General features: G+C 51.6%; 1 protein-coding gene across 5 annotated transcripts in view; it reads right to left on the bottom strand.

The window, feature by feature from the left end:
* Positions 1-14,143, bottom strand: part of ABCC10 (ATP binding cassette subfamily C member 10) — a 29,732-nt gene that overhangs the window by 2,226 nt on the left and 13,363 nt on the right. For all 5 annotated transcript variants that reach the window (XM_043511546.1, XM_038395412.2, XM_038395414.2 and 2 more), the window contains exons 4-21: positions 13,482-13,709; positions 12,952-13,108; positions 11,907-12,046; positions 11,731-11,810; positions 11,393-11,564; positions 10,275-10,373; positions 9,819-10,008; positions 9,288-9,362; positions 8,357-8,548; positions 7,674-7,809; positions 6,982-7,177; positions 6,058-6,401; positions 5,706-5,875; positions 4,557-4,717; positions 3,859-4,112; positions 3,308-3,453; positions 2,704-2,801; positions 2,317-2,429 (exon numbers count right to left, since the gene is read on the bottom strand). In XM_043511546.1, coding sequence (XP_043367481.1) covers positions 2,317-2,429; positions 2,704-2,801; positions 3,308-3,453; positions 3,859-4,112; positions 4,557-4,717; positions 5,706-5,875; positions 6,058-6,401; positions 6,982-7,177; positions 7,674-7,809; positions 8,357-8,548; positions 9,288-9,362; positions 9,819-10,008; positions 10,275-10,373; positions 11,393-11,564; positions 11,731-11,810; positions 11,907-12,046; positions 12,952-13,108; positions 13,482-13,709 — 2,951 coding nt within the window. The remainder of the gene's footprint in view (positions 1-2,316; positions 2,430-2,703; positions 2,802-3,307; positions 3,454-3,858; positions 4,113-4,556; positions 4,718-5,705; positions 5,876-6,057; positions 6,402-6,981; positions 7,178-7,673; positions 7,810-8,356; positions 8,549-9,287; positions 9,363-9,818; positions 10,009-10,274; positions 10,374-11,392; positions 11,565-11,730; positions 11,811-11,906; positions 12,047-12,951; positions 13,109-13,481; positions 13,710-14,143) is intronic.

Raw genomic sequence — 14,143 nt, 5'->3', positions numbered from 1 at the left:
CCAGCTCTGTTTCATGTTCTGCACCCTCTCTGCTCTCCATGATGGCGGGGAGCTTTGAGTACAATTGTCAGGCTCTCAGTTTCCTATATTCTCAACCCCTTTTCACTCTCTGAGGCTGCAATACCCCTGTTCCACTTGGCAGGAAATTCAGGGGCTCCCTAAGTCCCTATCAGACAGCTTCCAGCAATATATAGAACATGCTGGGTTTCCACCTGGCACCTACCAAAGAGAAGAGTTTGCTATTGGACAAAAAGAAAAGGAGCACTTGTGGCACCTTAGAGACTAACAAATTTATTTGAGCATAAGCTTTCGTGAGCTACAGCTCACTTCATCGGATGCATTCGGTGGAAAATACAGTGGGGAGATTGATGTACACACACAGAGAACATGAAACAATGTGTTTTATCATACACACTGTAAGGAGAATGATCACTTAAGATGAGCTATTACCAGCAAGAAGAGGGGGGGAGGAGGAAAACCTTTTGTGGTGATAATCAAGGTGGGCCATTTCCAGCAGTTAACAAGAACATCTGAGGAACAGTGAGGGGGGAAGGGGGAGAAATAACATGGGGAAATAGTTTTACTTTGTGTAATGACCCATCCACTCCCAGTCTCTATTCAAGCCTAAGTTAATTGTATCCAGTTTGCAAATTAATTCCAATTCAGCAGTCTCTCATTGGAGTCTGTTTTTGAAGTTTTTTTGTTGAAGGATAGCCACTCTCAGGCCTGTAATCGAGTGACTGGAGAGATTGACGTGTTCTCTGACTGGTTTTTGAGTGTTATAATTCTTTACGTCTGATTTGTGTCCATTTATTCTTTTACGTAGAGACTGTCCAGTTTGACCAATGTACATGGCAGAGGGGCATTGCTGGCACATGATGGCATATATCACATTGGTAGATGCGCAGGTGAACGAGCCTCTGATAGAGTGGCTGATGTGATTAGGCCCTATGATGGTGTCCCCTAAATAGATATGTGGGCAGAGTTGGCAACGGGCTTTGTTGCAAGGATAGGTTCCTGGGTTAGTGGTTCTGTTGTGTGGTGTGTGGTTGCTGGTGAGTATTTGCTTCAGGTTGGGGGGCCGCCCATAAGCCCTTCCTGCTGGTAATAGCTCATCTTAAGTGATCACTCTCCTTACAGTAAAAAGAAAAGGAGTACTGGTGGCACCTTAGAGACTAACAAATTTATTAGAGCATAAGCTTTCGTGAGCTACAGCTCACTTCATCGGATGCATCCGATGAAGTGAGCTGTAGCTCACGAAAGCTTACGCTCTAATAAATTTGTTAGTCTCTAAGGTGCCACCAGTACTCCTTTTCTTTTTGCGAATACAGACTAACACGGCTGCTACTCTGAAACCTCTCCTTACAGTGTGTATGATAAAACACATTGTTTCATGTTCTCTGTGTGTGTATATAAATCTCCCCACTGTATTTTCCACCAAATGCATCTGATGAAGTGAGCTGTAGCTCACCAAAGCTTATGCTCAAATAAATTTGTTAGTCTCTAAGGTGCCACAAGTACTCCTTTTCTTTTTGTGAATACAGACTAACACGGCTGCTACTCTGAAAGCTGCTATTGGACAGTATCTGGATGCTCCTAGAGACTGGCAGTCAGGTGGACTGGGGCCCAGGGGCAGGGGCTGAAGGGGGGTGGTAAATGCCTGCTTCACTCCAGAGCAGCAAAAGGAAACAGACAAGTTTGCACATGAAAAATCTTGTCATGCTGATTTCACAGCTCAACTCACGTATGGGGCTGAATATCAAGATGGGGGCAAACACAATGCTGAGACTATGGGCGTGGCCAGCACTGGGCTTGGCGAGTGCGTAATGCTGGGGCTGTAGATGTGGATAGTGGGGGAAGACTAGCGCTGTGGGCATGGTGAGTGGTTAATGGTGGGGCTGTGGCTGATGTGGGAAGGCTGGCGCTGTAGTGAGGTGAGTTTAAGAGCAGAGGGCTGTCTTTTTCTCCATAAGGCATTTAGAAGGCTCAGAGGGTATGTCTACACTGCCTGTTGCAGCCAGCCTCCCAGCCAAGATCCAGAGATTTGAGCTAGCAGGGCTCATGTTAGCATTCTAAAAATAGCTGTGCAGATGGTGCTTCAGTGTTATGGTTTGGGCTGGGCTCGGGGTCTCACATGGCCCCCCTTCCTCCTCCCAGCTTTAAAACCCGAGCTCTAGATCAAGCTGCAACATCTACACAGCTATTTTGAGAGCAGTAGTGTGAGCCCCTCTAGCACAAATCTGTGGACGGGGCTGGAAGGCTCTTTCCCCAATGCAGAGGAGACATTCCCTTGGTGTGAGAGGAAGCTGGCTGTACCTGTGAGCAATCATGAGCACAGTTTTGTCAGCAAAGCGCTGGCGGATGGTCTGCTGTAACAGCTGATCGGTCTTCTGATCCACACTGGCTGTGGCCTCATCGATGCACAGCACCTGCCAGTGACACAGTGACAAAGTAAAGGGTATCCCAACACCATGGGAGGAGATCTCTGATCCCAGCCCAGAAATACACCTAAGAGGGCACCATAAATCAGATCACAGCCCTAATTCCCATACACATCAGACAGTCCATTTACTCACTAGGGCCTCCTGACACAGACTCCCTGTCCTGCCCTATCCCCACAATCAGGAACAGGCACCCCCTCTCCGAACAAGTAATTTCCCTGCTTTGAGCAGGGAGAATCCAGCTGGAGTTAGCAGCACTCACCTTGGCCTGGGTCAGGAGGGCTCTTGCCAGACACACGAGCTGCCTCTGTCCCACCGACAGACTCTTCCCTCTCTCCCCCAGCTCAGAGTCCAGTCCACCTGCAAGTAGGCAAGGACAACTCTTATCTAGCAAGGCTTTGGTTAGAGCCCCTGCACAGCATGCCTGGGCCAGGAGCTTCCAGCTGAAGACCTCATCTCTGCTCAACCCCAGCCCAAAGCCTTGGGATTTTAGACTCGGACAGAAGCAAGATTTGTCACTAACAGCGTGTGTGTATCCTCTGCTAGGATCACAAAGACTGGTATGTGAGACTTGGAAGCCCCTATCCTTCCCCCACACTGGATCCCATTGGGGGGTTGGCCTCCCTTAGTCAGTCCTGCAAGAGCCTTGCCTACCACCCCCATCAGATAAATTCACCTGCTCATGTCCTTCCACTGGACCTTACAGGATTCTGCTTGGGCCTCACATGTCAATCCCATTGGACCCCACTGGGGTCTTGCCTCCCCATAGCAGATCTTGCTGCATCTAGGCCCTTGACTACCACCTCCAATTCACTGGCTCTGCCCACTGCCAGAGCCTCCTCATCTCCTGCTGGCACTGGACTCACCCATCTGAGTAATCACCGTCTGTAGGTGGCACTGCTCCAGCACCTGGTACAGGTCAAAGTCTGTATGTCGCCCCAGGGGGTCCAAGTTCTCCCGGATTGTCCCACTGAACAAAAATGGGTCCTGGGGGATTATGGCCAGTTTGGATCTGCAGGGAGAGGACAGATGAAGGCTTAGCAGGTGGGAACAGCATGGAAGCAAAAGGCCTTTCCTCTGAGCCAATGGTAACCAGGCTGGCCCTGACTCTCCTGGGCCGGTCCCAGGCATGGGCATGTAAACAGGGCATGTTTGAGACACACTAGGGACCAGGCATGGCTCTTCTCAGCCTGGGAGTCTAACACACAACCAGGGCAGGAAGGGCTCAGGAACATTTCAGCAACTGATAGGAAATTGCCATAAGCAGCCAAAAGTGGCCGGAAAGGATCTCCACTAACCAACCCCCTCAGTATCACTTTGCTGGCAGCCATTAGAACCAGAGTCTTGTCTCTGGTGGAAGGGCTCCTGGCTGGACCCTAAATGCCATTTGCTCCTCCTTCTGCTCTGCCCACCCTACCTCAGACTCTCCAGGCCCACTGATCGGCTGTCGACATTGTCCAGGAGGATCCGTCCCCCACTCAGCTCCACCATGCGAAATAGTGCCAAGAAGATGGTAGATTTGCCAGATCCAGTGCGCCCCACAATCCCCACTTTCTCTCCAGGGTAGATGGTGAAGGTCACCCCATCCAGAGCATTGGGCAGTCCTGGCCGATATGTCAGAACCACCTGCTGGAACTCCACGTGGCCCTGACTTGGCCAGTCAGGGGCAACCTCAAAGGAAGAAGAGGATGAGACCAAAGTGTGACCAGGATCAACTACCAGCCCTGCCCAACATGCCACCTGTCCCTTTACCTGGCTTCTCTGTTCCTGACCATCCCTGACTCTAAGCCTCCTCTGCATCTCCCAATCGCACACCAGCCCTGCTCCACCCACCCTGCCCTTTTCCCACTGCACAAGAAGACCTTGGGAGTGGGAGAAATGGGGGATTGGTATTAGGAAAGGGCAATTGCTCTGGGCAGTTCCTGTAGATCAGGCCAGCAGTCCCCACTGCCCACTCATTAGATCCCTGTAATCATCTCCAGCCACCGGTTCATCAGGGCCCTGTGGGACACCTGAGCAGATGGGAAGAATGCACAGACAGGAGAGAGAGTGCAAAGCACAGATCCATGAGATGGGATGCAGACCGGATCTGGAGGGCTGAGTGAGAAGTTTTACCTGGACCAGCTGCTCCTGGGGCTCTATGGGGATGTCTGTGGAGTACTCCTCTGCTCGCTCCACACTCACCATCATGGTCTCTGTCTGCGTGAAACTGGAGATGAGGCCTGACAGCAGGTTTGTGACAGACAGGGCATACGAGAGGGCCAGGCCTACAAGACCTGAGATGATAAGAGAGGACAGCAGGCATGTGAAGGAGTAGAGAAAGCTGGGGATGCAGCTCCAGCCAGGGAGGACTGAGGGGAACAAGGAAGGAGCCAAAACACCAGGGGAAGGTTATAAACTGGCAACCCATTTCTGAGATAGGGAGACGGAGGGGGAGGAGAAGAGGCTGAGGATCTACCTCCCTGGAAGGTGGACAGAGCTGCAGCTCTGGGATAGGGAACAGGATGGCCTGAAACCAAGTGCTTTGGGCTCTGCGTTGGATCCTGGCTAAGGACTGGCCAGCAATGCTGGAAGAATGACTGTGGTGAGAAAGCTACTTTGAACAAGAGACTCAAGTTTGTTAAGTTAGGTTTTAGTCTCAGAAGCATATTTTTACTGTTGTTAGTTTGTAACCATTTCTATCCCAATTCCTTCTACTTAGTGTCACTTAAATACCGGGGGCCATGAATCAGTGTTCATGTCGCACTCCCTGTTAGTACCCGGCCCAGGCAAGCTAATGATCTGACCTGTGGACCAAATTCGGTGATGGACCCAGGTCACGTGCCACCTGAGGCACGTTGCATATACACTAAGAAGGCTCAAATACCTGTTCTTTGTTAATAAACCTAATCTTGTTTTATTACACACCCTTTCGGTGCAGCATTTCCAACTGAAGAGTAAAATCCTCAGTCAACCTAACAGGTTGGTGCTGTCCCTTTAAAGAAGCAGAGAACTTGATCAGGTTTTGTGAGTGCTGCACTGAGCAGGGCTGAGCACTGAGAGATGGCTTTGGGGAGACTCGGGACTGGAAGGGCTGCTGGTGCCACCCTGCAAGGAGTAACCAGGCTGGTGTAAGCCAGGCTGAGGTCACTGTGCTGCGAGCAGGCTGCTGGTATCAGGGTTCTGAGCCAAAGCTGCACAGCAAAGAAGCACCCAGGGTTACTGGGCAGGCAGTGACACAACCCCTTACTGATCTGGGTGAACTTCCAAAGTTTCACAGCACACCTGGATTTCCCAGTTGCCTCTGGTGCTGGATGATGGCGATTCCTGCTATAGCTGTAACCACAGCAACTCCGATCATCTGCAGGCGGATGTCCAGCCACTGCATGGCGGTGTTACTGGCAAAGAGGCAGCGCTGGTTCTGCTCCAGTCGCAACTGATTCTCTGCCTCAAATCTGAGCCGGGCACAATGCAGTGGTTAATATCAGGATCAGTCCCAGGGTCCACTGCCCTTCATCTGTCACCCCAGCCAGCCCCAGGGCCAGAACCTCTAGGTAACACCCTTGTCCCTTACAAGAGTAAAAGCCTCAAGTTCTCCAGGCGCTGTCACCCTCCCCATCCGAGGAGCAGCCCTCACCTGTCAGTGGCCCGGGTAGCTCGGATAGTGCTCAGCCCTGTCAGGGTCTCTGAGAAGTGCGTGTAGATGGGGGACAGGGTGAGGCTGTAGAGGCGCTTGAGCTCACGGGAGGTACGCCGGTAATAGCGCTGGATGGAGAAGTAGAGGGCAGCCAGTGGCAGCAAGATCAGGCCAATCCAGGGCAGCCCATAGGTTATCATCACCAGCATGCCCAACAGCCCAAAGACATTGGCCAGGAAGATGTTGAGGATGAAGGGCAGGCTGTCGTCCACACAGTACAGGTCCGAAGAGAAGCGGTTCAAGATCCGGCCCGTTGGTGTAATATCAAAAAAGGTCACCGTGGCCTGGCAACATGGGAACCAGAGTGGTAAGAGCCACTCTGGACTGGGACAGCCTTGGAGAGGGAGCAGTGCCCCTGGAGTTATAGCTTGGCTGATAGATGGCCCAGCAAGCAGCCACCATTCAGAATGCCTGGAGAGAAGCAGGACTGAACATGGACAAGGAAGGAATTCCCAGCCTGTACTGGCCCAGCAGACCCGGACTCCAAACCCCTCTCCCTCCGAGTGTAGAGGTGCCCGGCTGGAATGGGCATCCCCAATCCCCAGTAGCAGCACACATCTCACAAGGCACAGCCAGCCACCTTCACAATGTGGTGGCTTCAAGGTACCTCTTGCTGTGGAGAGTTGAGAGGCAGGCATAACGATTGCAGCCAAGGGGTGGGCGAGCAGGTCAGCAATCCAGTGAGCCGGTTTGTGACTATCTGTTCCCCTTGCCCCCATTTGTGACCATCTCTGTTCCCTCTCCCTGGCTAAGCATGTCAGCACTCCACCCCATTTGTGACCATCTCTGTTCCCCCTGCCCCTCATTTCTCTCCCCGAGCTGAGCTCCTGGGACCTCACTCTACCCCACCCTTATGACCGTTACCTTCATCACTCTCTGGAACAGACGGCTGTGAATGACAGTGGCAGCGCGGATGGTGCCGTAGGCAAAGAGGAAGGCCCGCAGGATGGTGAAGACTGAGTTGGCCCCAGCAATGCCGCCATACACCATCAGGTAGAAGTTCACATCCAGTGTGCTATTGGGATGGACTGGAGCTGTGCCCAACACCTGGATGCGGGACCTGGGAGAGAGAAAGAGACAGAACATGCTTCAGCCACAGTGTGCACTATGCCAAGGCTGACGTCTTGAGCCCCGGAGACAGCAAACACAAGGGCCAGGGTGGGGGAGAAGCCAGGAGTCCATTCCCAAGGTGGGCTACCAGCTTCCTCCTGCTGTTCATCAGCCTTGGCAAGCTGCGGCAGATTGATCCCCACAATTCCAACTGTAGGCTCCACCCCCAACTCCACCCCCAAGAGCCTTGTGCAGCCAGGGGGGGTCTCCCATCTGCCTCAGAGCAAATCCAGCAGCACCTCTTCACTACCTGTTTGCGCTGGGCTGGCCTTGTTGTCCCTATCTAGCTCGCACGACCATACTGGCTCTATGCAATGGGGGTATTTAGCCAGCTTCTATTCACAGCAAGAGGCCTTTGCAAAAGGGACACCAAGGAGCAACTTTGGAGACCATTGCTCCCGACAGCCAGACCACACCAGCTTCTGAGCCAACCTATGCCCACTTACACGAGCCCCACAAGGGAGAAGAGCAGCAGCTGTGGGGAAGGGACAGAAGCTGACAGGGGCCTCGTGGAGATGTTCGCCGTCTGGGGCAGGCTGGAGATCCAGTGTGACAACCACCAAACTGAGACATTCCCAGATGCTGCAGAAATACACAAGAGTCAGTGCAGGGTGGGGGTTAGACTCTGCTTCAGCCAACATGGGGGAGAAGAGCAGGAAGTGGAGCTGAGCTGGGGCTACTCTGAGGAACTGCCCTTACCACCTCACTACCCAGCCTAATCTATACCCTGCTGTCAATACATTCGCAACTGCGGTTACTTGAGCAGTAGAGATGACAGCCAGCAGCCATAGGAGCCAGGTACAGCAGGTCCCCTGGGGAAGAACAGTCTTCTATAGATACACCACCTCATACCCCAATGTCCCCCATGGTAGCAGGGACACAAATTAGGACACAATGTCTTGCCCTCACTCTGGCTAAGGGCTTTGGACAAACCCTTCAACTTGATAGGCAGGAAAGTGCTGAAGTGGCCCCAGCTGGAAAGTTAGGAGGATTGGGCCTTCCTCCTGCAGGGGCTAGGGAGAGAGAGAAAACCCAGTCTGCCACCCCCAGGGACTCCTCATATATCTGGGGAGCATAGCAAGGGAGCAAGAATGGCCCAAACAGAGCGTGGAGCGAGCTGCTGCCTTACCTTGCATCAGGAGCAGGGAAAAGAGGATGGACAATGCTAGGCAGCTGCCCACTGCCAACCAATATGCCCTATACACCTGAAAAGCTACTGCCCCTTCTTTCTTTTCTTCCTCCTGCTGGAGGAGGCAGTTGGCTTGGCCCAGTTCTTCTGCCTCTATCTCCATGTCCTCCTCCTGGCCTTGCTCAGCAGGGACTGGGGGAAAAGGCACAGGTCAGTGCAGCACCAATAGGACCAGCTCCTCACTGTAAACAGGGCAGGTCTATGCCAAAGAGAAGGCTTCACCATATTTCTAGGAGGCTTTCTAAGGTTTGTCCCCTCTTCCTTCCCTTTGCAACAGAGTTCATGCCAGCTGCACCCTGTACCATAGGCATCAATCAGGAAATCCTGCAGTAGGTGGGAGTGCAGATCAGCTTACTGCTTCTTGGCCAGTATCTGATGGCCCCTTTACTCCAAGCACAGAAAATATCCCTGGCCCACTGTGCGAGGTGTGGGAATGGGGGTTCTTTTCCAAGCCCTACAGCTATCAATTTAATTACCCCCATTTCAGCTCATAACTGCGGATGTGATTACTGCTAAGGCACCAGGAGGACTCAGAGAAACCTATGTATTCAGACTTTTTCCACATATATCGTATGCTCTATTTCTGCCACGAAAAGGAGGCAAGGCCTAGTCAGCAGATCAAGCACAGGGCTGGGAACCAGGAGTCTAATAATCCCAACTCATCCTGTGATATTAAGCAAGTCACTTCCTCTGTCTCCCTCAGTTTCCCTTGGCTGTTTTCCTGCTCCACCCTGTCCCATTAGTGCAGTTGTCTTGAACTCCTGCTTGGAGGTCAGATAGTGGCAGTAGGCGGTTACGCATGGATATTTATCCTGAGCCACAGTGACCCCACCCATCCTCACCAAAGCCCCTTAAACTGCCATATATTGACCTTTATTCTGCCTCCTCTTATTCTCATTGACCTTGGGGGTGGCTTCCACCAGTGGGAGGATTTCAGATGGGGTCCCTGGAAAGAGAGAGAGCATGAGCGCTTTATACACTGCAGAGATCCGAAGGACCGTATGCTAGCTGCGGAAGTTCAGCTAGCTATTTGGTACAAGACAGCCCAATTTACTTCTACTTCTGCCCTCCTATTCCTCCATTCAGCACCCGCAACCCTACAACCACTGCTCCACAGCTTCCTGTCCCTACACTGTGTCTTATCCCAAACCCATCTCTTCAGAGTCTGTTTTATCCATACTCCTGTACATTCACCATGTCCCAGTTCTCACAGCGTATCCAGTGTTCCTCTTCCCCTGGGCTCCCACTAATTTACCCCAGCCTCTTTGCAGCTGTCTTCTTTGATCCTCTATGGCCATTTTCCATCCGAACTCACAGCCCATCTGTCTGTCTGATAAGGCTGGGACAGAATTCTTAGCCCTCTGGTACACAGACTGAAACAAAAGCAGGTGTGCCACTGTACCTATCTTGACTATTCTGCCATTGTCCATGAGCAGCAAGGTGTCAGCCTTCTCTAAAAACTCCGTCCTGTGTGTGCAAAGAATCCTGGTCTTGTGTTTGAGAACTCCCAGAATACATTTCTGCATAAGGTGATTGGCTACATCAGCATCAACAGCTGCCAGTGGATCATCAAGAAGATAAATCTCCTTCTCCTGAGGAAGAAGAGACAGTGATACATCTCCCAGTTCCATCAGTGCCAGCTTTCCCCAGCAGGTGGTGTTGTAGAGAAAGGTGCAAGTGCATTGGCTTGGGGCAGTTCCCAGCTCCTTTACCGCCAGCCTGCTCGAACATGAAGAGCTGGAGGATGTGCATCAGGAGCTCTGGCTGTTGGACGCTTCCTGCTTCTCTAGCCCAGCCTTGGCTCTTGGACAATGCACTTGCAGCAACTGGCCCTCTGTAGGAACACTCTCCTATTTACCTGATAAACGGCTCTAGCAAGGGCGATTCGAGCCTTCTGTCCCCCACTGAGGGTCACTCCATTCTCACCTACCTCCGTCTGGTCACCTGCTGGTAAGATCTAGAAATGAAACACACAAGATAATCCATTTAAAAAGTTGCTTCACAGAGACAGCATGACATAGGGGATGCAGAACCAGGACTCCTGAGTTCTATTCCTGGCTCTGACAATAACTCACTATGAGACTTTGGACAAGACACAAGTGGCCTGATTTTCAGAAACTCTGAGCACCCACAACTCCTGCTAAAATCAAAGGGAGCTGCCAGAACTCAGCATCTTGGAAAAATCAGACCATAAGTCTCATGTTTCTGCTTCCCTGTTTGTGCAATGGAAGGACAACAATTCCTCCCTCCTGGGTATTGTAGGAGAGTTCATCAGCTAATGTTTCTAATGTGCTTCTTGGATGGGATTACTGATTGGAGAAGGGTGAGGGCTTGAATCAACCTAGATGAGCAATTCTTTCCTTCCAGTTCTCTTTAGGGTTGAGGCGTGGAGCATCATCAGACCTGCTGAGAGATTTGTTGCTGCCTCATCTCCCAAAAGGAGTTTGCTTTGCAGTTCCTTGGGACATCTGGGGCTGCTGCCTTGCTACTACCAGCAGTCCCACACAGAGGACACAAATTCAGGCCTCTTCTCATCCTGTGTGGCTCCACCAGATCCTGGGGAAGGACTTTCTGCTAAAACAAAGCACTGGCTTCTGATAAGTTTCCCTGTAGCCAGAACCTGACTGCTTATTTATGGGAGTACTCAGGCAGCCCTGAACAACCTCTCTGTTTCTTGGGATTCAGAGCTTTCTGCTCCTCAGGACAAATCTTAGAGGAAACAGTACAAAGTGTTGCCAAGCCAACCTCACACATGAGCCTCTGCCCAAGGGAAGGGAAGTGACTCAATGTCAGGGACCAGTAATGAAAATGAACAAACAGCTAAGCTGTGTGAGACACACGGCACATTTGGCTTAGGAAGGAGGGAGATGCTGGAGAAATAGCTTCTGTGCCCTGATGGAGAAGTTAAGGTTCAGGCTGAGATTCAGGGCAGGGCACAGGGAAGCCAGTGGGATGTTTTCATCACAGGGCACTCACATTCAGATCATCGGAAAGCGCACAGCCCTCAAGCACCTCGTGGTAGAGCCTGGCATCATAGTCCCTCCCAAAGAGGATATTCTCACGGACAGTGGTAAACTGGATCCAGGGCTCCTGCGTGGCCAGGCCAAATCCTCGCTCCAGATCCCAGACATACACTTGCCCTCCAAGTCTGCAAACACCCCAGAGCCGGGTAGGGGAGAGAGGCAGAAAAGGAAAGGAGAAGAAATAACATGGGGAAAGTGTGCCTGGCAAATGGGTCTACCCATGGAAAATCCCCTGTAGCAGAGGTGCTGGAAGGTGGGACAAGGGGAGAGAGGTGTCTTTTGGCTATCTACCTGTTGAGTTCTCCAGTGATTGCTGCAAGCAGAGAGCTCTTCCCACAGCCAACCTTCCCAACAACTCCAACCAGCGCCCCCTGCAGAGGGAAACAAGCAGCAGAAGATTTATTGCATTAACACTTGGTCCTTCTGGTGATGGCTTCCTCTTCCATATTCCCTGCACCCCCATTCACCTTTGCCACTGCCAGGTCCTGAATGAAGATCTGCAGAGTCCCTCTGGACAGGTGCTGCTTGGTGCTCTCCTCCCTGGTCGGTGACCAGGAGAAGGTGGAGTGATGCATTTCCAGTGCAGAAGATGGGTCTGTGGGGCCATCTGGCAAAAGAGAAGAAGCACAGCCACTGCATTAATCCTCAAGGATCAGAAAGTGCAGGGGAGACACTAAGCTAGGCTCAGTCACTCCTGCAGTATGTTTCTGAGAGAAGGCAACCCAGACAATGTCAGATGCTGGTAGTACCATCAGCTCCACTCCCAAACAGAGTAGGCAAGGATAGAACACAGCTCTGACACACTCCCCGCAGCTGTACAAGGCCACTGTGAGACACTTCCCTGTTGTAACCTCACCTTAAAATCCTTCCTTCTTTCTCTCTTCCACCTATCTCTGAATCCCTGTAGGAAGCAAATGGAGACCCAGTGACTCCCATGGAGTCATTCCAAGAACAAACTGGACTCCCTATGTCTGAAGGTGGAAGGAACAGCAGGGAGCTGGCAACAGGGAGTGGGTGGGTGGGGGGAGAAGGGAAATATGGTAGAGGGGAGTGCAGAGGTTCCACCCATTCTGCCAAACAAAGCCAATAGGGCTGATGGCTTAGTGTCAAGGGAAATTTTGGAGAAATGAGCAAGCAGCCTTTGCTTTAGGAATATACAAAGGCTGGAATCAGCAGGCACAGGCATGGTCTGTTTGGGGCTGGTGGAGAGTAATGCTATTGCTCTGTCCTCTCCTGGGGACATTTCCACAGGTCCACGGTGTGTGCTCACCTCAGACTGACTGAAGGAAGCATAGCTCACTGCTCAGCACTCTAGGGAGTTCAGAGGAGGTGGAGCAGTTACCTAACCGCATTAGGGCCAGTGAGCCCGTTTCCTATAGGCTTGTGACCTATACACCCCAAGCACCTTCTGTGTTCAGACTTCTCCATTTTCTTCCCACCCCACACATGGAAATTCCACACAGAAGCCTACAGCACCCATTCCTGCTTGTGTCCCATCTCCTGTCTCCATACCAGTGGTGTAATAAGCATGCAAGTCCTGGTCAGAGAGCTCGAGGAAACACTGGATGCGATCCAGGGACACTTTGGCATCCAAGATTCCATTCAACACCCAAGGGAAGTTATTGAGGGGAAGAATCAGCATCCCAACAAGTGCCAAGGCTGTAAATACCTGTGTCAGAGAGGGAGACAATAAAGAATCGGGGGATAGTGACCCTTTGGCACCCACCTTACACACACAAAGAAGAGTTTCACAGATTAGAGACCATCATGGGGAAGGGGAAGACAGCATGGACAGATGTCCTTGCATCTGTGGGAAGGTCATGACTCACAGAAGGGTACTGAGCTCTATTCTCAGGGTGGCTACAGCTGCACTCAGCACGACGGGCTGAGCTCTGTCTCCAGGGGACATTCCAGAGAAATGCAACCCCATGCGAGAGAGGTGCCCCACTGTCATTATCCTTAGAATGGTTCTTAAAATTCCCTTCCCACCTCACACATCAGTCTGAGCAGATGGGGTTGCACAGGTCTCCCCTGTCATTCACCTTGGTGGCAGTGAGTTGGTGCCCCAGCAGGACATAGGTGATGAAGATGACAATGGAGACGACTACTGGCAATGCTGCCCACAGGTACACGCACACGGCATCCAGGTACTTGATGGCTCGCAGCTTTTTCAGCTCCTTGGCTCGGCAGGCATTTATCCGGGCACCGAAGTGCTGCTCCCAGGTGTAAAATTTGATCACTCGCATGCCACACAGGAACTCTGTCATTAGCTGTGTCAGAGAAGCAAGCAGAACAGAACAGTCCCAGAGCCATGTCACACTAGACACTAGCCAGACAGATCTGACAAAGAGGGGACAAATGATGGAGAAACAAGAGGCTAGGACTAGGACATGTCCATATGTGGCAGTGGCAGCAGTCAGGAGGTCTGACCCCTCTTCCCTGATGCTACCCCCTCCTATTTGAGCTCTGTGGTGTTCAGTAAAAAACTAAACACTGAATATTTAATGTCTGAGCAAAACAACTGGCTCCTCACATAAGGTTCATCCTGCAGAGCAGTCCCGACTTATCTAGAGAAGACTACCGTGCACACTGGGGGAAATATAAACCAGATATAACTTCCTTCAGGAACATATTGCAAAAGCTCCTACAGATTTGCTGTGCGTATGGAAGTGAGACTTAAGTTTCTATGCTTCCAAAATATGGG

Source organism: Dermochelys coriacea, chromosome 3 (assembly GCF_009764565.3).
Source record: "Dermochelys coriacea isolate rDerCor1 chromosome 3, rDerCor1.pri.v4, whole genome shotgun sequence".
NCBI lineage: Eukaryota > Metazoa > Chordata > Testudines > Dermochelyidae > Dermochelys > Dermochelys coriacea.
Note: the sequence above shows the minus strand (reverse complement) of the source record. Positions and strands in the feature narration are given on the sequence as shown.